Genomic DNA, 27,520 nt, shown 5'->3' with positions numbered 1-27,520 from the left:
AGTCTAATTTGCATAAAATGTAAGGCTCATTGTCTCTTCTGAGTATAACATGCCTTAATGTGTCATGGTTTGACCTCTCCTAGTATGTTAGATATACTTCCATATATATGCAGCTATAGTATATGAACTCACCTGTAAAGGAAATGTGTGTAAAATGACCTTTGTCATTTCAACCCTTCTTCTAAATTAGCTTGACCAAAACAGGAGACTTCCCAAATCTTTATACAAACTGCCATGATATAGCCTTTCCCATTCGAACTCAAATATAGATCAAAATGGTTTATCAAGCAAAGTCTGAGCAACAACATTCCCCTGAATGCATCACATCCTATTAAGGAGTTTTAACTTTGGAACAGCTCCTTTGGAACAATGTACACCAACTTTCTTCATGATTACTATACTGTCTTTGGCATAAGAATGTGCCAAGAAAACCAAACTACTTAGTCGTCCACCTGACTTTTGGCTATTTGGCCCACCCGTCTCACCCCAACTTTTCAGGTACATGTACTACAGGTAATTGTAACACACAGTCCAACTGACACACAAACCAGTGAGAATAGAATACACAGTGGCTTTATTTATAATAATACAGATTTATTGCTATTTCACATAAGCGGGGTATAGATAATGTAGATTTATGCTGTACAAGTAAAAGATGACCCCAAACGCTGGCTGGATCATAACTGTACAGAGAAATTACAGCCTGAAAATCAAAGCTTTGCCCTCTAGAAACGAAGTGAAATGGCTGTCTGCCCCCAGTAAGGAATGGTCAGGAAATCCATGATAACAGTAGCTGGATCATGGGTGGTTATGACTGGCACAAACCCTTGTATTGATGCCCCCACTGAGAATGTGGACAAGTCAAGAGCAAAATTGTACTGGCTGCTGGTCTTGTCATTTGACAAAAGTATTTTCACCTATCCAAACATTGGCATGGAGACTTATCACAGGCTGCAATAAAATTGCCAGATTCCTGACCATCCCTTACATCAAAGCAACCCCACACCCGGACAGCCAAATGCACATCGAGGAACTTATGTTAGTGCCCTTGTTACTGAACAATATTGGCAGTGTTAACGCAGGTACCTAAACGCACCATCAACATAACAGAAAAAAAAAGACTACTGATAGAAAACTGGCAAAACAAACTGCTAAATGTGTGCTTACCTATCTACATGGGTAACTAGAGTCCCACGATCTCATACCTTCGCCAAATGATGTTCATCTTTATGACTGACAAAGTAAAGATTATTCCTCCTGATTATGCAAATGGGATCCTCATTTGCATGAATTATATCAGTAGATCATATTCTCCACCAAAAGACAGCCTTATCGTAACAAATAAAGCCATTCTATCATTTCCTCATAAATTATGCAAATTAGGTCCTCATTTGAATAATTTATGTTTAATGATGTTCACCTTTACTTAACTTTCAAATACCCAAAGTATGAAATTCCAGGCAATCACCATTATGGAATTATAACATTTTCTCATTAATTATGCAAATTAAGTGTTAATTTGTAGAATAAATATCTGCCTGTGTTTCTCGTGTTCTCAATTACACATATCACAAGCTTAAATAGTCCTATAATGTAATGCAGCTGATTTATAGAATTTCCTCATAAATTATGCAAATTACATCCAGATTTGAATATTGTCGCATAATTATGTCAAGCGTCACTTGTGCTACCTACATACCAAATACCATGACGATCTGTCAACCGGTTCTTCAATTATCCTCTTTTGAATATTTTTAAAGAAATACCCCTGCAGTTCCAGAGCAAGCCGCTAGGGGGCCCAAACATGCGTCACTTCTTTCCCAGCAAAAGAGCTACCTACCATCCAAATTTCGTGACCCTAGCACGTCCAGATCACGAGATATCAAAACCGGAAGTTCCGCTGCAGTACCACAACAAGCCGCCAGGGGGCCCAAAATCTAATCATTTTGAGGTCTCATCAAGACCTACCCACCTACCAAGTATGAAGACAATCCATTTAAGCCTTCTCGAGTTATCGTGGTCACAGACAGACAGACAGGCACACGAACGCCTCTGAAAACATAACCTTCTTGGCGAAGGTAATGATGCTACTTACATGTATGTACCAAGTGTGGCAAGAAATTAGAGAAATACCAGACCTCAAGGTTCTCTAACATGTAATTACATTATTGGCGGTGGTGTTTTCACTGCTCTTACTTGGAAGTATGTACATGTACATTTGCATGTGCAGATGTATGAAATATTTTGTTACATAACTAGATATAAACTGTGACCTGGAGCCCCGACTACCATGGGAGCCCAGAGATTCTTCCTACCTAATACAGTATTTTTAAGTACTCAAGAAATGAAATGAAGGGGACTATAAACGTTTCAATGAAGAGAAATAACAAAGATCATGCATTTCATGTAGAAGACTTACAGATTTCTTCTGTTGACTTATGGCACATGGGAATTCCCTGAAATCCTACACTGTTTAGAAAGAGAAAGCTAAAGAAGAATAATGAACTGGAAGACAGCCACACAAGAACAGTCATAACATCCCATCTTTAGATACTTTGGAGGTAATAATGTAGAAAGACCTAAGACAAAATCTTCCTAAGAAATTGTGGATATAATACAACTGGTTGGATGCAGAGGTAAGGGGCAAACCTCCGGTACGCACCAATAATAAAGATCTAACTCTGATATAAGACCAAGCCTGATTGGTGATGGCTGATCACGTGACTTGATAAGAAACTACACAATGATTATCCTTGTTGCTGATTGTACACATGGAACCCCCTGCCACTTGGAACTAAGAACAGGTCTCTAGAAAATGTTGCAGAAAAAACATCACACCTTGTCAAGAAGTACTTTTTTTCTTGTGCAATTTCGTCAGTGCTATGCCATGTTTCTGTAATAAAAGTTCAAACTGCCATTTTCACTCCAGATTACTTTCTTCATCTGTCAACGTATGCCATGGGTTCTAGAAACCTAACATTTGTGACTGAAAGAATATGTGATATTTTTCCTATATGGCAATTTTCTGAGACCTGATGTCCTAAATCTACATAGAACAATCCCACAGGGATAGTGAGGCAGTATAACAGTCACTTTATCTCTACTACACAATACCAATAAAGATAATATTATACAGAGATTTTTTAGACTAAATAGTGATTTGATTGAAAGCTTACTACATTTGATACCAAAGAACTTCACCTAGAAAGGTTTGGACTTTTTGGTCAATATGAATAAATAATTTCACCTCTCTCACAAACAATCAAAAATATATTCACTTCCTCAATAAATATCCAAATTGGTTTTGATACGTATTGCAGGTATTTCCAACTCTAAACTTTTGTAAAAGATTTGGTAAAATATTTTTGGATTAGGAAAACTTTTTTTTACTATTTTACAAACTTTGTTGCTCTCTCAGCCCTAAAATTCCTGTTGCCTTCCCGTCTATCCCTTTCCTTCTCCCCACTGACACCTGCTTCGACTACCATATGATAACATATTGACTTCTAACTTCTTCAAGTCTTCCTTTCAACACTTCTGGAAGACACCAGACCAGAAAAGGGGAGGTAAGGTCCAGTCTTGGCACAGGCAACAACATTTCCCTCTCTACATATAATACACCCCCATTTGTACGTATGATAGTCCTTTCTACATGTTGAAACCACTGACCCAGAGTTTAACATACAGTATATTACAAGTTGGCACACAATTGTCTTGTCTTACAGTTTAAACACAGGAAGACTTAAAATACTGTCTTGGAAGCTTACATTAGCTCTAGCCCTTACCCTATGCTTCCTTAACCATAGTTTCTATACACTTTAGTACAAAGTTACAGAAATCTGCCCACTTCAGTCTAGCTGTCAGTGAACAATGCTACCATTTAGAGTTTTTATATACACAAATAGCATTGTTACTAGTCTCTGAATACAAATTGATTGTTTTTTGTTCACAAAATAATATACAATTAGTGATGAGTTGAAAGTGGACAGTTTGGTACAAAATACACAGGCCTCAGCAGCAGCCTATATCGTTGTCTCCTTGTTATCTGTGGGTTTTCTGCTGGGAGCCTGGGGTGGGAGCATGACAGTGTCGACCTTGGCATCCTCTTCAAAATCATCATCGCTGCTGCCATGGTAACTCGGAGGTTGGGAGGAGCTCGTTGTGAAACTGTCCAAAGGGGCCTCCAAGTCCAGATAGTCCTGTGAACAATGATCAAATCGAGGTTTAGAAACTGGCTCCAGTACATGACTGTACATTGTTGCCAAGTAGTGTCTGCTGCACTTCCAAATCTGGTCAGAAGGGGGCGCTGTTAGACCAGTGCTGTTGACAACACCTTCCTGCAGTTGCAATCATCTCTGGCAGGAGGCACTTCTAACACCTCTCAGACATGACAGTCATAGAATGGGTCATCACAATGACCTTGACACTTTATCTAAACAGCCATTAGCACCACTGTGTCCACTCTCTTTATAAAACTTCACAATGCTCTTCTACTTCCACTAAATTTATCAATCTGTGCTATTGGATGATGGTGATGCTAGCTAAAACATGTCCATGATCCACAGCTCATCAGGGACCTTGTTATATCTAGAACAACATACAGGGACATCAACATTCCAAACAGTAGCCAATCTGGGAGCTTGTTACAGTTCAAACATGTACAGATTCATGCAAGATCTCACCTCATTGGCTGAGAGAGTGAGCATCCTGTCCAGATTCTCCACCAGGATGTTGAAGTTTGGTCTGGTGTTGGGGTTGGCCTGCCAGCACCAGCGCATCAGCTCATACCTACATGTACATACACAGAAACACAGGGTCACACACATCACCTCTACACAACGCCTTTAAAAACAATATTGTTTTCACTTAGTTGTGCAAGCCATGAACAGAAGATATCAAAGACTGTTTGATACCAATGTGAAACAAAAAGTTGCATTCTCTGTGATTTTGCATGTTTATCAATGCACTAGAAATCTGGGCCTAGTAATAGCAAGAGGTGTACAACACTTACATTTCAGCCGAGCAGTTCTGTGGCCTCTCCATCCTGTGTCCTTCCTTCAGCAGTTTGAAGAGTTCCTCAACGGGGATGCCAGGGTAGGGGCCGCCACCTAACGTCATGATCTCCCACAGCAGCACTCCAAACGCCCACCTGGAACAAGGACACATCATCAGTCATCTTCGTGACTCATTCAGGATTCTGTAAACATCTGCTGAGTTTAAGGACTTCCTGTGCATTGTTGTTTTGACTTTCCCTCACTTCTAACCAATATCTCTTTCCTAGCCTTTCCAGGTTTATTGTTTAAGTGTAGCTTGTAACCCATCCTAACCCTTTGTTTCCCTACATTGAGCACAGTCTTGAGTTACTGAGTAGTCTCTGACCAAGTGCACGAGAGACTGCGGGCCCACATATTCGGACCCATCTTCCATCGCGTGCATAGGTGGGGAGGGGGGTGCATCAGACTGTATACAAAACAGGGACTCTGTTTGTTTCCCATCGCCTCTTGGTAATTACCTGGATTAGGTGACATCATGCTCACCTGGCCAGACTACTTAGGTCTGGTACCTGCAGACGCCACTTAATGGCAGCCATCGGACCCTGCAAGCTTCCTACCACTGAGGTGCCTCAGGCTTTAACAGCATGGTGGCTGGTTTGCTCTTTTGTGTTTCACTTCATAATACAGGTGTTCATTCTTTAACATTACATGTGTGCTTTTCTGTTGTTGTGGCTGTTGTTTTCTAGTCAGCAGTGCTGCTTTTGGTAAACATGTTTTTTTTTCTCAGTGCAACTAAGTTTGATAATCATTTGGCCTGTAATCATTTATGCTGTTTTAAACATACATTGTACAGTATTATAGATATGTAACTAGTCATAATCATGTATGGCGCCAAAAGAAATGACGATGAATTGTAAACATGCCCTGTCAGATAAACCACACTTGACACTTTTCTGTTATGCTGAGAACTGGAAACAATTTGGGTGCAGTCTCAACGACACAATAGCTTCTGTCAATCAAGGGCCTTAGTTTTGTCCAGTGTACCATAGTTGTAGAAGATATTGATATACCAGGTCCCTTCCCTCCCCTTGCAACCAGACCAGTCTGGCATATCCTTGGCAAACCATGTTAGAATTGAAGCCAACATCTACATGGGTTGTATAGTTTATAGAATTCCAAAACCTTCTTTAGAGAGGCTTGCGGATTACTAAAAGTAATTTCTGCACATTCTCAAAACGTTTGGGCAGACAAAAATGGTAATGGACTGCACAAGTAAAATACACAAACAGTATATTTGGGTGCAGATTATGAACTTCAAAGATGCAAGAAGATGAAACATAAACCCTCCCACAGCGCATGATACATTCCTGCCTAGTTGGAGTACAGGCAGCTTATTTGTCTTTCAAGCATAGTTTATTTGACTACCAGGATAGAGGACATTTAGCTGGTGCTATTTTGAATGTGTGAATTTGTACCCTGGTGCCTGAATATGTTCTCCCATGTGTCTCCCAGACACAGTCTCAACCATGAAGGGTTCAGACACAGGCACTGCCTGACCCTAGTACCATAAACATAATCTGATACTATGGAAACACCTAACATTTTTTTTTATATTCCACATTTGTACATGGCACAAGACCAAGTCTCCCGGTTAAATTTCTAACTACAGGATGGTTCTGCAGAAGGTCTTAAATATTAAATTATCTTCACCAAATTCCATTCCAATTCGTACAAAATTAGCCAGATGTGTCCGAATGTTATCATCAGTAAGCATGGATCTTCAAAGGAGATCATTCCTCTGACAGGACTTTGGCCCGAACGTTCCTCACAACTAAACTACAAAAGCCCCATATAGACTTTCCCAACAAATTTCTTGTTCACTTCACGTTAATAAGAAGCCGGATGAGCTTTCTTCCAGACGTGCTATCGAGCTAAACACATATCTGAACATAAACAAAGAAGCATGATTGACTACTTACACATCACTCTGTGTAGTGTACACCCTGTCAAACAGTGCCTCTGGTGGCATCCACTTCACAGGGAGGCGACCCTGGAAAAAAAGGGAAATTCAGAACTTTGCAACATGTATTTCACTGTTCAGCTGGTTTAATTCTAGAATAACTGTATCTGTATGCAATTTGTTATTTGCTGTCTCATTTGTATAACTGTAGACTTACATTTAAGTCTGTGTAATGTGTTGTCATGCATTTGAAATAAATAAATTTCATAATGTTCTCTTGCAAGACTGCTTCTGTAAACGTTTTGCATGGTCTACTTTAGTTTCTTTATTGTCATGTGAATGAAAGAAAGAGAAGCAACTACACACTTCAATTTTCAAATATATTTGTCAAAGTCTGGTCTGTAGTTATGTGTAAAATTGTCTCGTTTTCCTCTGCCTGTTGATTCAACACTGAAATTGAAATCCAAATGGAACTAAAGCCTATATGATATCTATAATAACCACACACGCAAATATGTGAAACAAATACATTCCAATTCTGTGTGACTGAATGGGTGAGTGCAGCAGCCTGCCACCACTGCCTGAGCAGACGGTTCACCTGGCTGGCCACACATCCCCCAGGCCTGACCTGCAGGACTGCCGCATTCCGCAGTCTACATTTGCAATGCTAATGAAGACACACAGGCCATACTGGAACAGTGACAGGCCGCAGCTTTGTTTGGGACTCTCGAGAAATATGATTTCACAGGCAGTTGACTAAGTTGATCCATGCTTTGATCCTACTCGAGCTGGCAACACTCATGAAACACTTTCTTATGCTCTTTAACAGATCAAAGACCCTTCTGTGCAATAAATTACTGTCACAGATTTGTTTCTGGTACAGTAGTTGTTAGGGAAAAGCAATCTCTTCAGCTAATTTATGTCAAGAATAGAAGCCAAAATGATACTAAATCTCATAATCGCCATGTAAGTCTACATAATCCACACAAAACATCACCCAACATGGCTCAGTTAAAAACTGTAATAAGTGGTTGACTGCTTTGTAAGCTGTACTAAGCAACACGTGTCACGAGTCGCTGCACCTTAGCAGCTAGCATAGCATCTTTTAATCAGTGCAGTTCTTCTTCCCAGCTATTTTCATAGCTTGCTTACAGCATTTGCAGCAAAAATCTTACATTTGTGGTTTTCTTATAGTAGTCCATGTTGTGGATGTCCCTCGCCAGGCCAAAGTCAGCAATCTTCATCACGTTCCCCTCAGCGACTAGGACATTTCTCGCCGCCAAGTCTCGATGTATACACTATAGTGAAACAAAACAACAGTCGTCACCACACTTTGTCTTCTAAATACAAGTTTAGCACTATCATTTTCATCAACATCTGCTTTATCAAATGTCCTCTTGGTTAGTGCTAGGATTGTATGAGGGGAGGGAAAGTTGTTGATGCAAGAATAGTTAATGTTAGCGTGACTCTAACCTTTCCCTATTGCTTTTCATCCGAGTCTATAATTATCTACTTTGGAGGGTGACATTTCAACCCCTTTGTGATATGAGAAAACTCTAAACCCTATAATTTGGACCTGGTGTTTGGTACGACTTATTTATGTTCCAAAACCTGCCCACACCTGGCTGGACCTGCATTCAAAATGATTACAGAGTAGACAACATCTCATCCCATGACATCATGCAGTATGGTCATACACAGACAGACACAGGAAAGCATGATTTAGTTTTGTATCCCTCATGTTAGTGCTCAGTGCCCTTTGCGACACCCTTATAGCTGCATGTACTACTACAGTTCACCCCACAAAAAATAACATTCCAAACTACAATTCCTGACTACTGTTTTGGCTCTAGGTTTGGAACAGTTGGTATTTCTATGCCAGGCCAGACTGCGTGTCTTCTCACCTTTTTCGAATGCAGGAACTCCATCCCTCTGCCTATCTGGTAGGCGAACGACACCAGGTCTTTGTGAGTGAGTGGCTTGTCGCACTCGACCGCCATTTTGTAGTAGTCCATGCTGGGCGGTCTCCTGGCCCGCAGGAAGTCACGCAGGTTACCGTGCTCCGCGTACTCCACAATTACAAACAGGGGACCTGGGGAAAACAACCTCCTTGTTAGGCCAGTTCTTAACATTTTAGTTTTACAAGTGGCACTCAAAATTGCCATAGCATTCTTCCATCGCAGTGATTACTAGTTTTACATCGTTAAGTGTTGAAGAAGTGTAGAAATTTCCAAATCTATTTCTATCCTGTTTCATAATCCTTCCATGTAGTTTTAACTGGTTCCAAATCGTTCACTTAACATGAACATCAAGTATTAAGTGTCCTAATTGGTTTACAAAACACCCTTGTCACCGGTGGGTTATGTAAAACAGGCTGGATGACTGTGTAGTTGTGACGTACCATCCTGTGTGCAGCAGCCCAGCAGGTTGATGATGTTCTTGTGCTTGCCGATCCTCTTCATCGTCTCCATCTCGGACACCAGGTCGGCAAGCTCTCGCTCCGTGGCGTCCTCTGTGGAACAGAACCGAGCAAAATGGTCAGAGAGGAAAACTGTCAGTCAAGTGGATGTACATATTAAGTTCGACATCTGACTTGAAATGTAGCATGTTAAAATTAAGATGGCCTTAGTACTGAGGGCAAAGTAATATGTCTTTTACTATGGACTTTGTGAGAAACTATCATGAAGGAGACAGTCAAACACAGCTATGATGATTGCTCATACAAAAGCCACTTTTATCCACTGTTAAAACTTCCTTTACTGATATTTCTGTTTTCTGCTGAAGAAGTGAATGAATCAGTCATAGTGCAGTTAATTATAATGTAATCTGTGGTCTGGATGTGTTTATTGGGGCGGCACTATGTGTAGATGGAGCAGCTGTGTCCTGGCACACCAGACCTTCTCTCATGACACACAACTCCGTATGCTGGGAATGTTTACACCAAAAACAGTGTAAACAGTGAATATTTACAGCATTCTCGGCCACATCTGGGCGCCCCCACAGGACACCAGCCCGACTTATTTTGGTCTACAAACGCGAGGGCACTGTGGGATTCCCGGAATTTGACACTTTCTCCCACTCCTGACTTCATATCAAAGCTGGGGAGTTGGGTTACGCGGCCTCTCGCAGTGGTATCTGATGCTATTCCAGGGATCAGTATGTCACTGAAGAGGCTTCAGGGATCGGTTAGCCAACAAAGGAGCCACATGCACGTAACATGTACCCATCTTGTTAGCTCTTTAACCTTGTGGACAGAACCAACACTAGAGAGGTGAATACATCTACCACACTAACTGCCACAGGGCTCAAAATACCAGCTGCATATACAAGTTAGCTCAGGTAAACTTGGGGCTGTGCACGTATCATCATAGCAGCATCACAGCAGAGAACTTACTTAAGTAAAAACTGGTGCTACAAGAAACATTTTTCTCCAAGCAGTTCAATTTTTGGATGAATTGAAAGACAAACTGTAGTGACAGTAAGCCTTGTCAGGTGTTTGCAAGTAATTTTGAATGTTGCTTGCACCAGTGCCGGTATCCGAAAAGGGTATTTCGAGCTCAGTGCGACAGAAGTACTCTTCTCACCTTTCAGCATCTTCACAGCTACTGTGGTGACGGTTTCCTTCTCAATGATGCCCACAGCATCAGCCATGACCACCTGACCAAAGCAGCCCTCCCCAAGGGGTTTACCAAGATGTAATCTGCAAGGCAAATTGTGGACAGTTACTTCAAATGCAGGCAAATATCTATACACTTCAAACATGTTGCTTTTATGGATACTTGTTGTAATTTTGGCCCTAAAGAGACTAACTTTTTCTGTAAATGTTAGGAAGTGTTAAGCACCTTAATTCCTATTGTAGACTTGTCTTCATCTTACACCTTTAATACACTATTTAGCCGAGTCTTAAATCTGTTTCTTGTTCACTCTTAAGCCACACTCTCATTTACATTCTCAGATGGGAACAATACTGGGGCAGGGGTGTGCTGCACTAAGGATAGCTTGTCTCTCCCTCCCTAAGACTTACAACCAACTGATTGTACCCTGTTCCTTCTAATCACCTCATTAACGAGGCATTCAACGTGCCCAGATGTGTCATAATGACTCCAGCATAGCTGACGGTATATTTTCCTGAAGCTTTTACTACTGAAGTGTTTAAGACCGTCTGTTGTATTGTTTTTGCTTGGAGGAAAATTCCAGAGGCGACCCATACTGGCTCAGGTCAAGCGTCATAATGTGACAATTGGTGGAGCTGGCAGACAAGGACGGACGTACACACTTTCACATGGCACAGAACAATCAGGATCTTTCACGAGATGTTTTGTTTCACCTGGTCTAGTTGACTTAATTGAGCGAGCAGAAATACTCCGCTGCTGATGGCTTATGACGGGTTCACATCGTTGTGACACATAGATTGTCTCAGGGGTGACACTAGTGCAGTGCTACCAACCTTGCACTTACTTACAGAGCAGAATACTACAGATTAGATCAATCTCTACAACAAACTTAACAAAAGAAAACATTTTGTGTTTCTTGCATTACTGAGATCAATGACTTCAATTTGTCTCTTTGTCAAACAACTTATATTCAGTACATTTAATGCGCTCCATGCACAAAGCGTCATTTGTCGCTAGTCTTTTGACTTTCGTCCTGGGAAGGAATCTTGCTGGCAGGTAAACATGCAATTGTCATTATTAAGGTAATTATGCTCCATAGTTGAGCCTTTGTGTGGTGTCATCTTCCACCTGTCTAGGTCATGTTAAGGTCGGACAAAGATACCCTCAGGAACACAAGGTCAGCCCAGGTATGCATGCAAACTTCCACAATCTGAGCACAATTACGGGGCGGTTTGAACTGAACTGACAAAACAACACAATCATTGTTACCACCCGACTGTCACTAATTTGCTTCACAATGTGAATGTGTGACCTCTGCACAATACTTTTGTGTCTGCTCAGTCGGACATTTTACCCATCCACCATACCGAGAGGGAAACTTCAATCCTTCATTGTTGGGGTTCATGCATTATAAGTAATGCAACAATTTCCAACATAAGAAGACAGCCATGTCATTGTATTTCTTATTTCTTCTATTCCTCGGACAAGGTACCCAATTAACACGAGATTCTTGCACGGCTCATTTCAGGAGTTTTTATCCTGGCTTAAAGTATGAAGTATAAAACACTTCAACTATTGTTCTCAGAATGTTCTTCTAGTAGTAAACCTGAAGGATTTTGTTACATCCTTTATCTTTCCTAATGACAGGACTTAATTCTTCATCTTATAAGTACTTTGGGCAGCTTTGGGAAGTAACCAGGCATGATGTTGTCATATCCTTGGCATTTGTACGTCTTTAATAAGGACAATTTAGGAATGAGTTACATCATCTGGATGAAACACAAAGAGGGCTTGAGGAAAGTCCACGTAACTGGTGTCTTACTTGCTTTGCTATCAATACAGGATACAATATTCAATATAGTAGGACAAAAGAATATGATACTGCCATGAGATCAGAACTATTTGCACATACTCCTCTGCCTAGCCTTTCAGCAATCCACATGGGAAAAGACTGTGACACCTTCACCTTTGATGGACTACTTCATCTTTAAAGTATGAATCCTGAGCAGCTCACCTGTCTCTTGGAAACTCCCAGTCTGGATCGAGGGGCAGCTCATACTCTGTGACGCCCCCCAGTGATGACGAGAGTCTGGTACTCCGTAATCTCACCAGCGGCGCGTTTGAGTTGATCGATGAAGACGACTCTAGTGATACCTGCAAGTACAGAGTCAATCATCAGCTTGTTCAAAACCGGAGAGATTTTACCTGCAGGTTTTCTTGGACTACAATCACTGAAGAAAAATCTTAAGTACATGAAAGAAAGGTAAAAAACAGACTGACAGAGATGAGGGTTACAAAATGATTACCGAGACAAATGACAGACAGAACAAGAGACAGAAAAGACTGACCTTCAGGAGTTCGAGAGGAAGCTAACAAAGAAAGACACCATTTTACAAAAAGCACAACAACATTTACATGTAAGAAGGCAGTAGGTGCAGCACAGCAATGGTCACATTGGTACCAACAGAACATGCTTACTACAACCTAAGACAAGCTCACCAATCTTCATTGCTGTAGAAAAGTATTTGAAGTATAAAGTTTTGTAATCTTTCTCTGAAATTCCATGGTTGAGTTGGTTTTAACCTATACGTGTACACTTCCAACTTGGTGCATGGTAATGAAGTAGACACAATGACAACCACAGGACAGAATTCAAGACAATCTGGGATACAACAATAAGGTTGTTACCTGTCGTTTTAAGTCTAGGTTATTCCTAATGAATCTAGGCCTCTTTGAAACAGTCTTCCTTTGCTGGGGAATCCACGCCGCAGAAAAGAACAAGACAGTAAGAACTTTTAAACTTGCCATCTGCACAGGTAACCCATCGCTACCTGCAGTCAGCCACTCCTATTAACCCTTCCCCAACTTCTTTCCCATTGCACTCATATTTAGACTGTCTTGCAGGTAGATCTATGTGTGCAAATAGAGACTGGCAACTGACAAGCCAAAGAGCAGGCTAATCTGCCACAGTTGGTAACTAGTTGGCCTCCTGTATAGACTTGATACTAAGGACTATATTCTCACCTGTCGTTTTAAGTGTAGAGGTTTCTTCAGCTGACAGAGCGGGGGTTCATTGCTCTTTGGCACCTGCTTCCTCTTGAAGCGGAAGTAGTAGATGGCCACGAAGGCAAAGATGGTGAGGAGGAAGACACCGCCCACGGAGTAGACGGCGATCTCTGCCGCGATGTCGTATTTCTCAGGTTTGACAGGCTTTCTGGTATCCTCTGTCGGAGGCGTGGGATACTCTGCAGCAAGGAACAGGCTGGGTTGTAGCTTACCAGGGTTTTGGCTATCAGAATTCAACTTAACAAGTCTTGGATGGACATAAAAAATCCAATGGCAGATGCCACAAACTTACATAAAAGTACAGTAGACTAGTTCATGATATGTTGCACTATGTATACATGTGCATTTAGATACAAGGACATAGACATAAGATGACACAACCCAAAGTTGTGCATTAATAGCTTTCAAATGTACTAATGACAACAATCGACTTTAAAATTATATGCTGACAACATTTAACTTTGACTTACAAATTTCTTGACGTTGGATCAAACTAAGAAATACACTAGATGTTATGCCATTCTTTCATACAGCAGTAGCATGAAAGCTTAGCCAAAGTTCAAGCGGATGAAAACTACAGAAAATCATGGTATAAACATAGCAGTAATTGTTTACTTCATTAGTGATGGTTGGTAAGCAATGAATGCATGTAGTATTGTAATTACAAGGGGTAGAAATAAAGATGGCATTCTGGACAAGTGACAAACATAATACAGCTTGAAAATGATATGAATGGATGAATAAATGAATGAATGGTTGGATGGTGATTGGTTGAAAGCTGTTGGGTAATAATGTCTTGTTGGGTTAGTGTATGAAGAAGGTAAGTAAATCATCTATGTGAGAACTAGCTTCACCGCAGTGTTAGTATGATGCAGTAGAAATGTGAGGAAGTAGAGAGTGTGAAGAGATCAGTCATCCATCTCATGCAACGAAATAAAAAATACACCCATTCCTCCTTCTAACCTCCCTAGTTAGAATCTGTGGCTAACGGATCTAGTGCTTACTCCAAATGTGCTGCCTACGAACCTGGTATAATAGTCAGCCAAGCAGAGTTATAGGAAAAGCCTATAGAGTTCCCCGCCAAGCAAGTATACTGTCCCGCATCCTCCTCAGTAACATTCCTTAGGACCAGCTTCTCCAGGTCTTGCTTTGTGTTATTCACATCCGCTGTCTGGATGGAGGGGAAATTAAAACACCACCGTTTAGTTTGACAGTTTTGGTGCGTGCGGTGTGGTGTGTTCGTTTTGTGTCTGCTGGGGGCTCGCAGGAGGCCACGCTGCCAAATACAAATTTTATCATCGAAAATGGAAGGGCAGACTTTTTATTTTCGTTTTTCTTTCAAGATCTTTAACAACTTCTGCAGCATGGCCTCATGCTTGGCCTGTATCTCTTACTCTACCCTCTCCCAGTTACAAACTTTTACCTTTGAAAACAAATAACCAAGCACTCTGATTGACGCTCCCTAGGTAACTCTCAGCGCGGCAAGTGTATTTCCCCGCATCCGATTCCTCCACGTCCCTTATTATCAGCTTTTCTGCCGCATCTGTCTTACCTATCCCAGAAGTCTGGACAAGTATAACACATTCAGCATTAAACATACTTGCTTAACAAGACGGCTTGACCCACCACCACCTTAGGTTTCCAGCCTGTAGCATTTCATAACTCTCAGCTCTTTTTGTACTCAGGCAACTTCAAACAGAATTGTGGAATGTATTCCATTGAAAAGACGGGGTTTGGGCATGGAAATTTTGTACACTTTGCCTCAGTACTGGTTTTGAGCTGAGGTTGTCAATGCGTTGTCACCACAAAATTCCAAGGGGAAAGTTTTAATCCTTCACCGTTCCACTCACATCATCGATAGGAATGGTATCCGTATCTGAAAAGTCCATGCTGGAGCTCTGGAAGAACATGACGACACAGAGGTGTTTCTTTTAAAACAAATATCAACGGTTGCCAAGCAATTTCGTTGCTTTTCCACCACCAAGCAAAGACAACCCACGGCAAACTTACTTTTTTTTTCCAATTCACCACACAAAACTGCAAACCCGTCACCGAAGCTTTTCTTTAATCAAAATGTGAGTTTTTTTTTTTTCTTTTTCACTGGGGTTAGTTAGTTGACACATCACTTCACTGAAATAATGTACTTCATGTTTTATAACTGCACTGCACAGCATTCATGATTAAATACTGTGTGTTTCCTTAATGACCTGTGTGTTTAGAGTGTCCATTTGTTACATGTGTGGGGACATACCTTCAGTACTCTGACGTGGGGTTTGCCATTAGCATCCACGTAGCTCCCATTCACTTCATAGTGCTTCAGCCACTGAATGTGAGGCTGAGCATCACTGAAGACCTTACACTGGAAGTCCACTGTACTCCCCACCACCACTGTCTGGTTCTGGGGCAGCCCAGGTGCCAGGATGGGTCGGCTTGGGGATCGCTCTGCCATGATAAAGAGAAAATAAACATTAACCATTGCTCTTCATATTTCCTTAATTTCACTCCCTATCGGCCTTCTGAGGGGCTGACCTTCCGGAGCGGAAGCTATTTTGTGCTCTGCAATCTTATCAATGAGGTGCTTCCTCTCATGTCAACCTGTGTTGCAAGTTCCATGCCATTTTATGTTGCTGATAAGGTATACTCTTGTAAATAGTATACCATTGCAAATGCAGAATATCACAAATCAAACTCAACTTTATTGTTATAATTCATATGACAGGATTACAAGACCTTTGAAGTAAATCTGACATCACAGTTTGAAAAGCGAAGCCTCACTATTTGCAAGAAGAGGACCAAACCTAAACATTAGGATTTGATAAGGAGAATCTTTCTCCTTCCTGTAGAGTGACCAAGAATGTAAACCAGGACATTTGAGCTGATACTACAAGGCTTCAATGTGGGGGGTGAGGGATTGTCGTTTAGACTCCAGAGGCACTGCAAGTCACGCTAACTTCTTGTTTATGTTTCTGACCTTGTTTCCCCAACAGTTATCCCTCTCTCATTATGAAAAAGGTATTTAACAAAAATTGCATTCTTTTCAGGCCATTAAAAAGCAAAGATTGAGTATTTCACAAAACATCAATTTCTATTCAATAATTACTCAGTTTGCTTTCTCTTGGAGCATCTAAATGCAGAGAATTGCTAATTTGGACTCATAGGGTCAACTTGACGCACTAGGATTTTTCCTTAATCTTACTTGATACACTGTACCAGTCTTAAAGCCTTCGGTGGCACACATTCCCCCCAGTGTCAACTAAGACCCACAAATTTGCCTCTGATCTTCTGAGGACGTAAACCTCCGGTAAATCATGACAACACAGCTGACATCCAGTAATTGGTCAGAACATAATCCGCTCATCGCGAAAGTAGGACACAGGAAGACATTAATAAAAAAGTGTATAACATAGCACCTAGACTGTCTCATCTATGTCTAGGAAGATAATGGTAGATAAAGGAGGAATTTATAGGCAACATATCCAGGCCGAGGTAAACATAGAGGGTCAAGCCTTATTACAGAGCCCCTGAACCTCTTAAGGTTTCCTTCCTTCCTTCCCGACCTTGCAGCAAATTCTTCAAACTGCCACATGATGCTACATGAAAAATGGTTGGAAACTACATTCCAACTGAGTATGATACATCCTCTCACATGTCTGACATGGGTACATCATTGCGAGTATAGTGTCTGATACAGTCACTGTCACGAATCACTTGATAGGAAAAGGATTAACTCTTAAAAAAAAACAGCCTGGGGATATAGGAGTCCACCAGCAACCAAATCCATGTGGCAGAAGAGAACATAAGGTTAACTTAATCATACACAACAGTAGTTCCCTTCAGGGCAAAGAAGTACCTATCAAATGCCACACCCATTTCCAGAGGTCTTTGCAGTGCTGGCCATTACTGGATGGCAAAGCCATGAACGAGAAGGAGGTATTAGACCATGATGGCAGCCTAAGCTGAGAAGTAAGCTGCTCTTTAAGGTGGCAGTTGCTTTCCACTTGTTCCGCCAGCTCTTGTCCTGCTAAAAACCAGTCCCAGAGTTTCTACAAATACAATCCAATTAAGGGATTTGGCTGTTTCTTTTGTGTTTGTGTCTGAAAGGAGGTGACATCCGGCTCCCCTCCCCTCTGGCCCTCCAGGAGTCACAGAACTTTTCAGATGCCCTGACCCTGTGCATCCGGTATCATGTGACATTTGGGCTGGACTTACAGATAGGAGAACAAGGGCATCAAAGTCATACCATGAACTACAACTCAACCTCTTTAACAACATCCTTCCTGACTGCAAGGTTTCACCTGGTGACACACTACTCTATACACTGTGATGCATCTGGTAAGGGCTTCTCCTCGGCCTGTATTTCTAATAAATAACGGCTTAAGACTGCTTTCAACAAACCTTCCCAGAAGTAAACCAGAAATTTAGGCTAGGTATAAATGACTACCGCCAGTTGAGTGACAGCAACCAAATTCTACAGGGAAGGTTCCATTTCACATCTTGCTTCCTGTTCCTTCCTGTTGAAGGTCAAAAAGGTCAAGCATCCCAGGAAAAAGACAACCAACCAGCTTACACATGGAATGAGACCAGAAGATTTATATTTCCATTACATGGACAAAATTCACGTCATGGCTTCATTTTTCTTATAAGAAGATTTGAATCTTAGGACTATTTGGTTAATTTTGAATTGCAGGAGAAACAGGTTATTTTACAGCAAGTCTCTTATCCATTCTTCCTTTTTGTAACTAGGAGGCAGAGATAATACAAGAAGGCATTTTACTCACCACCCTTTTTCCTTACTAAAAGACTGTCTTGTCTCTCCTTACTGTGACTTGTTGTATGGAATAACTTCGTTCTTGACCCCATCATCTGGTCCTGATCACTAGTGTCCTTCTGTGTGTCTCAGAAATCAGATCACAGACAAAGAGCATCTCAAGATGACAACTTGTCTGGAGGACCAATGACTTTCAAGTTCTGACTCAGCTCCTATTTAATTTCTGTTGGCCCAAGTCCATCTCTCCTGCTACTAAATCATTAAGAGCATAGGACCAGCAGGCTTTTGGCTTTACACCTACTACGTATACACACCTACGCTGGGATCTCAACCTACACCCGACACCTGTGCGTCACTCATCTAAAAAGGATACCTTCGCATCAAACCCCCACCCCTTATGAGATATAAGTGAATTAATCCAAACCACATGCACAGCAGCTAACCTAGACCTTGGACTTCCTGACTGGTTACTGGCTTATGACAAGTTTTCCCTATTTTCTAGACTAAACAAGGGGAAGTATTGCAGAGTTTTGTTGCATGACTTATGTCCTGAAGCATGTACCTATGACATCCAACTCGTAGGTGTGGTTGATGCTGCCATAGGCGTTCTGGATGATGCACGTGTAGAAGCCTTCGTCTGAGGGGACAATACCAGTCATCACAAGGCTCCAGTGCTTGTTCCGGATCTGGAAGAAAGAACGAATGTGTCAGACCAACCCAGTCCTCAACCTTGGACTTAAATTGCGACTAGGAAATGTGTATGTTGCCATTGCCACCATTCTCTTTTTCTACCATCTCCATATACTCGTATAACATGCCATGTCAACAAGTAACACTGTCCCACCTTGTAGCCCTCCATTCTGTCTGACTCTCGGAACTCCTGTTTGTCCTTGAGCCACCTGATGGTGGGGCGAGGTCTGCCTGTCGCTGGGCAGCGCATCTTGACCGTGTTCCCAGCGGGAGCTGCGATGATCTTCTGGTTATCTTCTGGCTTCTGCCACACTGGTGGATGGGGAGCTGGAGGAACAACAAAAACCTCTTATTATAGACTTCTTCCCTTTAAATTTTTAATGAAAGAAATTCATTTTTTTCCTTTCATAGAGTTCTTCTACATGTGTATCTGTTCCTCATGGTTCTTTTTTAATATGTCTAAGTCAAAGGTAATACCTGCGGGCACATTACCAACCCGTACATGCAGCTAATTTATTACAATAGAAGCTCTTGACTGAAAACCAGAGACTTGAAGTTTTCAGTCTTGAAGTGTCATTTCGCCCAAAGCTGTTTTTTGCTGGGAAGAAGAATAGTGGGGATCGTGGGGGGGAAATCTTGATGGACAAGGGCAACTGGCTTTACTGTGCCCACAAGCGCTTATTGAGGGACCTATTCACAGCATTGTCCATTTATTGGTTGTGATGAATGAGGTCTGACAGAGTGCAGTCTTCGCAAGCTGCACACGTACAGTAGGCCAGTTCCGCACTGCCGCAAAGCCAACTTTTGTGTATTGGTAAAGAATAATAAAGGTGGATTTGGGACTTAAGAAAACTGTGTTGTACCTGGGAGATAACACGGAGTATGGTTGTGCTCTATACATGGAGTAAGAGGATTCGAAAAAAACGTGAGGAAGTCCCATTAGTTCTACACCATGTCACCAATAGACAACAGAGAATTTGTGCCTTTCAACCTTTTCGTAATCCAGGGAAAAGTTCATGACATTTGGAAGAAAGCTGTTGTTGGAATGTCACACCAAAACATGCAACATTTGCACTCCCAGACTGGTCAAATTGTCTCAAAGGGGACACACACTTGTTTAACAGTTGTTTCTTTACTTTTTAGCTCAGTGTTTTACTGATCCTATATTCTTTTTTTTCCAGCTGAGACACAAACTGTGCAGAATGCTTGTCATAGTTTATGCTGAGAATTGGGGCATGTGGCCAAGAATGTTAAGATATGGCTATTTGCTTCAAATTAATGACTGATCTAAAACCACAGCAATACACCAACACATGGCTCTAACAAGCCCACTAGGACCAAGGCTTCTGCTCTAAGATACCACGAACAGCCAAGAACTTTAGCCTAAACCACAACCAATTACGAGTATCTATATTAGTATATTGTCATCATTACACCATTGCTGCAAGTGTCTTCAACCAAACAAGACCATGAAGTATGAATGTGTCACAATTACTGAGATCCTTGGAAAAACAGTGCCACTTAAAACAGATGAGATTTGTTCCACGTTTGCATAGCTTCTTTTGAAGTGTAGGTGAAGAAAATGCAAGCTTCACTGTAGACCAGGGGTTCTGTTCCTTGTCAAGGAGCAAGCAGGAAGTCCAACAGGACAGGAAACCCTAGCCTGCCAAGTTCTGCCATTGGGAACTGCTAGTAACACAGAAAAGCTGCAACTTTCTTCTCATGTCTCCATCTTCTGCAGTATAGAGTAACAAAACCAACCAAATCCGGAACTTTTCCATTTCTGCTGTTCTTCAAAAGGGTTTCAGCTGGCATGATTGTCTTTGAGAATAACAAATTTCACAAAATGAAATCACTGCAGTATCAATCTTTTACTCCATACCATACTCCATATCATACTCCACCAATCTTGGTTATGGTGCAGTCCCATTTGTCATGGGCCATTGTACAATTATGCTGTCATAGAACTTTCTCGGGCAGACTGACAGAGCCAACCACTGACAAGGATTTAAGCCAGATTTTCCGTAACAAGACAGCAAAATTTTGTACACAACATATTCAAGACTGTCCCAAGAAAGCACTCAGTTTTCAACCGTACAACAATCAGGGGTCGAAATAGATTTTGGGGCCAACTTGCACTGGTGCAAATGAAAAGAAAAATACTTGCACCGGAAGAAAAATAGTTGCACCCTCCAAAAATACAGAAGTGATGGGAAACATCCGCTGGCAGCGACGTCGATAGTAACCTTCTGTTACTTACAAAAAATGAAGAAAAACTTCATGGATTCTGGTTTTGTTCCTTTCCACTCCAGTTCTTTATTAATTAATATTATTGGGTAATTCTACAGGTAGTAACAGTGGATAAAGCAAACTTGCACCATGGTGCAAGCAGGCAAAAAATTAGTTGCACGACACCAAATTTACTTGCACCAAGTTGCACACAGAGGGTTATTTCGACCCCTGACAATCGTATGGCGAATGTGACCCTTAGTCTAATTTAAGATGCATGAGTGCATGAGTGTGAGTTACCATCATCATCGATCATCCCTGCTTCATCCTCCTCCTCATCATCCTCCTCCTCATCTGCAGCATAGTCCTCATCATCTCCGTCCCTCAGGGCGGCCAGGTCCAGGTCTCTCACATCCATATCCTCCAAACCTTCAGCACCTGTGGTATCCATCGAGATTCCGTCGCCTGAGAAATTATCGTCTGAATCGATCTCTCTCTTTCTCTCTGAATCTCTCTCTGAAATACACAGACTAATGGCTAGGCACGAGCATGCAACATGCAGTATGGAGGACGGACGGGGCATGCGAGGAGAGGTTAGGGAGATGGGAACTGCATGAGGGCACACTCGTTAAATGAGAGACACACAATATAAACAATTTTACCATAAAACACAATAATTTCAAACAATATATAGATTTAAGTATGCAACAACATATGAACTGATGTGAACATGATGAGACGGGTTTACTTTTCAATACAACTTAGGAACTGTGCAAATATTCCAGGTGAAATAAAGAGATCAGAGTTACGAGTCAGGAATGACTCTTTCAGCTACAGTTAGAAAGTGAGAAGAAATTCTAATCTACCAGAGGTGTTGTTTGAGAAGGTGTACGTACCATGCACATGTAATGTGATATTTCCTTGTATTGTTCCAAAGACGTTCTTCGCTATACATGTATAGATGCCTTCATCTTCCCATTGGACATTGTTAATAGTCAATCGAAATCTTCCCAAGTCATATCTTGGCATTTCATCCTCAATAACAACTCCATTGTGAATCCATGTGATTGAAGGTCTTGGTTCTCCAGCCACTCTACATCTAAGTTCTGTTCTCTGTCCTAATGACACAAAGACATCCTTTTGTAGGGAGTTTTTCCAGGATGGAGGTTCTGCAATAAGACAAGAAAAACACAACAAAATTTAATTTTGTATTTAAGATGAAAGACATTGAGCAATGAATACTAAATATGATATACAGAAATGACATTAGCAAAACTATTCTGTCAACAATAAAAAGGTGCCATTGTGTGGGATGTGCCATACATTGACTTCCTCTACCAAAATACATTTTAAAGCTTATGTCCTTTGCTACTGTGAAAACTGTCAGTTTACAAGAACATGTTTAGTGTTCTGTGGCTGTCGTTTGCCCCAATTTTTTGTCAGATTCAAAATCAAAAAGTGAAGAATCATTCAGTAAATTCTTGAAATTTACGACAGGCATAAGCTGCCTGCTTCATGCCATCATGGTGTGGTACTGTAAAATCATTTACTTTCACTGTAGTTTTATTTTGTGGTTGGAGGGAAAGAGAGGTTTCATGGTATTTTAAATTTGTGGTTAAAACGATTCTTAAGTACGTGTTTGTAGGTTGAAATGCATATTCACTGTATTATGATTTAGCAGCAAGAGGTGACTGCAAAAATTAAACCCCTGTGAAAGTTTCTGCATTTGCAGTGTGCACTAAAACGGGGCATGTGTCCAGGAAATGCCAACTTCTGACATGTTTCTCAGCACTGGACAGCAGCAGCCACCTTATCGAAGTAACCTAGGAAGTTGGGACTTAGGTTTTCTGGCTCCCCATTGGTTGGTTGCCTGGCTGACTGGGACAGCTGGGAAGGGTGAACTGCCTGCACTTCCTATGGAAGTCCCTGTGAGATTCCCCTGCTAAGGTTCTGATCCAAGTGGAATGTTGAGAACTATCCAACAGGACGAAAGTCTTACATTTATCCATGCCTTTTGCCACATAACTTGTTGTTTCAAATCATAACACTGATTCTGATTATCGTGGTCCAAAAGAGGGATACTTCCTCAACTCAAATGTTACATGTAAATGCATGAGGGGACTTAGAAACAAAAGTTATCTCAAAGTTATTTCTGTCTCGTGTACTTTTTTATTATCTTATCTGTTCTCGTTCTTTTCAAGGCAAAACATGAAACAGACAAAACCACCTAACTTAACACCCCATAAGACTTCTTGGTGACATTTTGGTCAAGCGAACAGTTCTTAAATTACCTGGTGCAGGTATCTCCACATTTAGAAGATATTTTGTGTAGAATATGAAGACATTTTGCAACTTAATTTGATGACATTTTATTGAGTCAATAGTATGTTGGGCATGTCTTGACTATACTATAGGGCCAGTGTAAGTTGTGTCTGTGTTTATACCCTACTCAAACAAAGCTACACACTTCTCCATTACAGAAGTATTAAGGACATGACAGGATTTCTAAAGAAGAAATATGATTAAGCAGATCAACCCAGTGAACTACAAATCCCTCTGAAGTTGATAGTGGCATCTCTAAACTGTTTGACCTATGACCGTTTGGGAAACAGCAGTAAAACTTCAAAGCATCCCCCAAACAATAAATCAGGATTTTTACCTTCCACATGAGGGAACACTTCTAAACATCCCAGATTCCACAAAGCCACAATCAGCTAGCTATGTGGTGGGTTACAATTAAGATATGACCAATGCTATGAGGCAGGTGACATGCTTGCTGCATCTGTCCACACCTGTGTATACACACGCCTGGTCATGTTGACCATGTCCAGTGTACAACTGCCAAGATCTTCCTCTACAAGATATGGACCATAGAACAGGGAGATATTTCGTAACTGACTTTGATGATTTGTCAGTTAACAAACAGATTTGATAAGAACCATGAGGTTTTGGGGCAGAACACATGACCATAGGACCTTGTGACTCTTTTCAACATTTGTTTTACCAGCATGATTACACCTGCCATTTACGGCTATACAAACAAATTAATTACCTGTAATGATGACTTATCTAGGTCAAGTTTAAATGTAAGTGTTCTCAGGTTGTTAACACACTGGATACCTAATTATCCCACAAAACCTTGGAAACAAAAGCAGGCATGAACCCCCCCCCCCCCGGGAAATGTACCCCAGGTTGTGCAGTACCTGCTAGCCACAGGTGTGTGGTACCCACTCTGTAGGTGACGACAGGTATGTTGTAGCTACCTGGGGACAATGGAAAGGTGTTTGTGGCCAAGGTATTGAACTACGCGATTCCACTTTGTCCACTTTTCAATGCAGGTGTTCGAAACAACAGACAGTAATGCCTGAACAGTTCGCTTGACTTGAATAGAAATATTTCTATGGCCATGTTTCTTTATGTATATCGGACCTATCCCTACTGACTCGCATGTAAAACTAGATGTCAGTTATCAGCAGTCCTTCATCAAATAAGGCATTTTAGTACCTCACAGCCTTGAAATAAGACAACGGGTTAACCCTTGCCTGGAGGAACATACCAAACCTGTAGCTAACTCCTGTCTGATTTGTTGCTACAATTTACAAAGTCTGGCTTAAATTTACAAAGCCAGGCTACAAATCACAACTAGCTGCTGCACAATCTAAACAGTTATCTTCCCCATTGTACGTTTGTAAGGCCTAACATTTTTCAGACACATGGCACAAATGCTCCGCCAGCCTTCTGAGTTTGAAACACTACCTGGGGCATTGAAAAGACCACAAAATCTTGTTACGGCCACAAGGCGGCCTTTTGTGCTCTTGCCACCTCAATCCTTGCCAGTTTGTTTCTGGGGATGAAATTTCAGCAGACTGTGCCAACACTGCCCTTATTGCTGTAAACTTGTATTTCATGCAAGGTAGCAGGACAATGAGAAGTTTCTATGGCTATACAAACAGGCCAGGGGCAGAGAAAGCAAGGGTGAGGTTTAAGAACCCAGCCCCTTGTACTGTCACGTTTGGAAAGTAATGCATCCTCGGGACAGCCTCCAATCATCTCTGAACCTTAATTAAATCCAACACATCTGAAAGCAGGGTTGACTCGCTAAGTGAGATTGGGTCGAGCTTGGTAAACAGCAGGGAAAGGCAAAGGATAAATATTAGCACAGGCGCATAATGGGGACCGATTGTTAATTAGGCAACTTGATGCGGGTCAAATGCAAAGAAAAGGCATAAACAAAGCAAGGAGCATGAACCATGTACCTTAACCCCCCATCGAGCTGGGGTCTAGGAACAGTTTTCATGAAATGTCGCTAATGGAGAAATGGAAATATTTAGACAGTGTACAACAGAGGTCATGGTCTGTGGCACGTGAATTAAATCTGTCAACCTGCTGCACAATCAACAAGAGACCTGCCTAATATAACCTATGTTATATCTGTTCATACAGGATAATTTTGTACTATCTTCCCAAGAAAGTTGACAAAACCTGCACATAAGACACCTTATACCTTTGGAAATCCTTATTTTTCTTTTCAGTGGCTTTTAAGGTGTTGGGGCTGATCTCTGCGGGGTTCCTGGGGACAAAGAGTCAGAAAAAGCAGCGGCCATGGTTGGAGGGGTCCCAAAGGCTATCACAGGAAGTAATGGACAGATCGTCCACTTCACCTGGAACACCGTATTACGTTTTTATACAGTACTGAACATACAACGTCTGGACAGCCGTGATCACCACTAACCGTGAACAGACTAGGCTAGACTGCGATCCCCCTTGCTTATTTTTTCTGTCAAGAATTGACCCCATCAAATATTATTAATATTTCTTTAAAGCATGACAATATTCATAACATTTACTGACATTGGTCCATGGTTAGTCCTGCTTACTGTTAATAATCACTGCAACACACACACTACGATGGACAAATTTGGCATCTAGCAGCCAAGCTGGCAGGTTTTAATACTTCTCTAATAACTGGATTTAAGATGTAAGGATTAATTCCACTTCTTCCTTCTTGAGATTAGTAACCAGGAAACAAAGATAAAAACAGCCTGGAACAACTACTCATTAATGACTATAGATTGACATTAATATCCTCCGAAAAACCAGTCGTGTGTCCACCGACGTAAGCCACCACACCAGTATAAGCCTACCAACGTATCAGACTGCATTCTTAACGGATCTTGTAGAAAAAGACTTTACCTTTAGCCCAAAGATATTTATCTAAAACTGTCTTGAAAATTAGCACCTGTGTGACACAGATTTTTCACTGAAACCGCTGTATGACCCCCTGCATCTTGCACTAGTTTGGTATAAAAACAAGCAGCCAGTCTGGTGGGTTTTACTAAAATAACACAGCACCACCCTCCTTTTGTTCCACCTCCTCTACTTCCGTCTTCACCTCCCAATCATCACACCTCTTACTGTAACTGAGAATAATGCAGTCATCATCCTGGATGTAGGATGGAGAAAATCTTATGTCCATTGAAGAGAAAAATTATATTGTATAAAAGCAGAATACAACTTCAAACAGTTTCTATAATATTGAATTCTATGAAATAAATCCCCCGTACTTCTCTAGTCGTGAATTATTTTTTTCTAGTAATTTTCTACATGTGACTCAGTGCCACAGGTATGAACAAGTATATTTCTTCCTAGGATACACCAGAATTTCATCCAGACACCTGAAGTTGAAGTTCACACACCTGACTGCATGGTGCCCGCGTGTTTTTGTTTGGAACAAAGGCAACACAAACAACACCAGCATAAACCAGCTAACTGGAGCATTCCCTCAGAAAGGGCCTCTACTGCCCGGGGTAATCCTCCATCTGACCCAGGTCTAAGCTGCAATTATCTCAACAATGCCTTTGGAAATAATGTGTGCTGGTTCTTGCTGGTTCTTCCAGAAATGTTCGTTACGTGACAGCTGTCATGGATTTTTGAATCATCTGTATCTAACCAGGACAGTAAACAATACATAGCAATCTTCTCATCCAATAAAAAAACAACACAACTTACCGAGGAACAGATTGAATTTGATGCCTCATATAGCAAGCTTAGTGTGTGCTACTACCTTCTAGTAACAAAAACTTTTGGACAACTTTAATCAATACTAGTTTCAAACAACTCAAAGAAGTAGGGACCTACTTAATAGTAAATACTAATAACTTCAGTGACACGGGAAATGTTGCTTCTCTCTCGACCAAGG

The 27,520-nt window shown here is 41.3% G+C and overlaps 1 protein-coding gene across 14 annotated transcripts in view; it reads right to left on the bottom strand.

Moving 5' to 3' along the window:
• Positions 1 to 3,938: 3,938 nt before the first annotated feature.
• LOC109485268 (fibroblast growth factor receptor 2-like) overlaps positions 3,939 to 27,520 on the bottom strand; it is an 80,975-nt gene continuing 57,393 nt past the window's right edge. For 9 of the 14 annotated variants that reach the window (XM_019788749.1, XM_019788751.1, XM_019788746.1 and 6 more), the window contains 17 exons: positions 22,218 to 22,490; positions 21,622 to 21,837; positions 19,247 to 19,419; positions 18,965 to 19,088; positions 15,886 to 16,076; positions 15,485 to 15,532; positions 14,661 to 14,805; positions 13,593 to 13,813; positions 12,583 to 12,722; positions 10,539 to 10,654; positions 9,356 to 9,466; positions 8,859 to 9,046; positions 8,130 to 8,252; positions 6,974 to 7,044; positions 5,012 to 5,149; positions 4,683 to 4,788; positions 3,939 to 4,199 (listed from right to left, as the gene is read on the bottom strand). In XM_019788749.1, the coding sequence (XP_019644308.1) occupies positions 4,023 to 4,199; positions 4,683 to 4,788; positions 5,012 to 5,149; positions 6,974 to 7,044; positions 8,130 to 8,252; positions 8,859 to 9,046; positions 9,356 to 9,466; positions 10,539 to 10,654; positions 12,583 to 12,722; positions 13,593 to 13,813; positions 14,661 to 14,805; positions 15,485 to 15,532; positions 15,886 to 16,076; positions 18,965 to 19,088; positions 19,247 to 19,419; positions 21,622 to 21,837; positions 22,218 to 22,490 (2,561 nt within the window). In that variant the 3' untranslated portion in view covers positions 3,939 to 4,022. Of the gene's footprint in view, positions 4,200 to 4,682; positions 4,789 to 5,011; positions 5,150 to 6,973; positions 7,045 to 8,129; positions 8,253 to 8,858; positions 9,047 to 9,355; positions 9,467 to 10,538; positions 10,655 to 12,582; positions 12,723 to 13,592; positions 13,814 to 14,660; positions 14,806 to 15,057; positions 15,200 to 15,484; positions 15,533 to 15,885; positions 16,077 to 18,964; positions 19,089 to 19,246; positions 19,420 to 21,621; positions 21,838 to 22,217; positions 22,491 to 27,520 lie in introns of all 14 variants that reach the window. The other 5 variants (XM_019788756.1, XM_019788759.1, XM_019788760.1 and 2 more) reach the window with 5 other exon arrangements.

Source organism: Branchiostoma belcheri, unplaced genomic scaffold, assembly GCF_001625305.1.
Source record: "Branchiostoma belcheri isolate BF01 breed outbred unplaced genomic scaffold, Haploidv18h27 scaffold74, whole genome shotgun sequence".
Classification (NCBI taxonomy): domain Eukaryota; kingdom Metazoa; phylum Chordata; class Leptocardii; order Amphioxiformes; family Branchiostomatidae; genus Branchiostoma; species Branchiostoma belcheri.
This window is presented reverse-complemented; position numbering and strand designations above follow the sequence as displayed.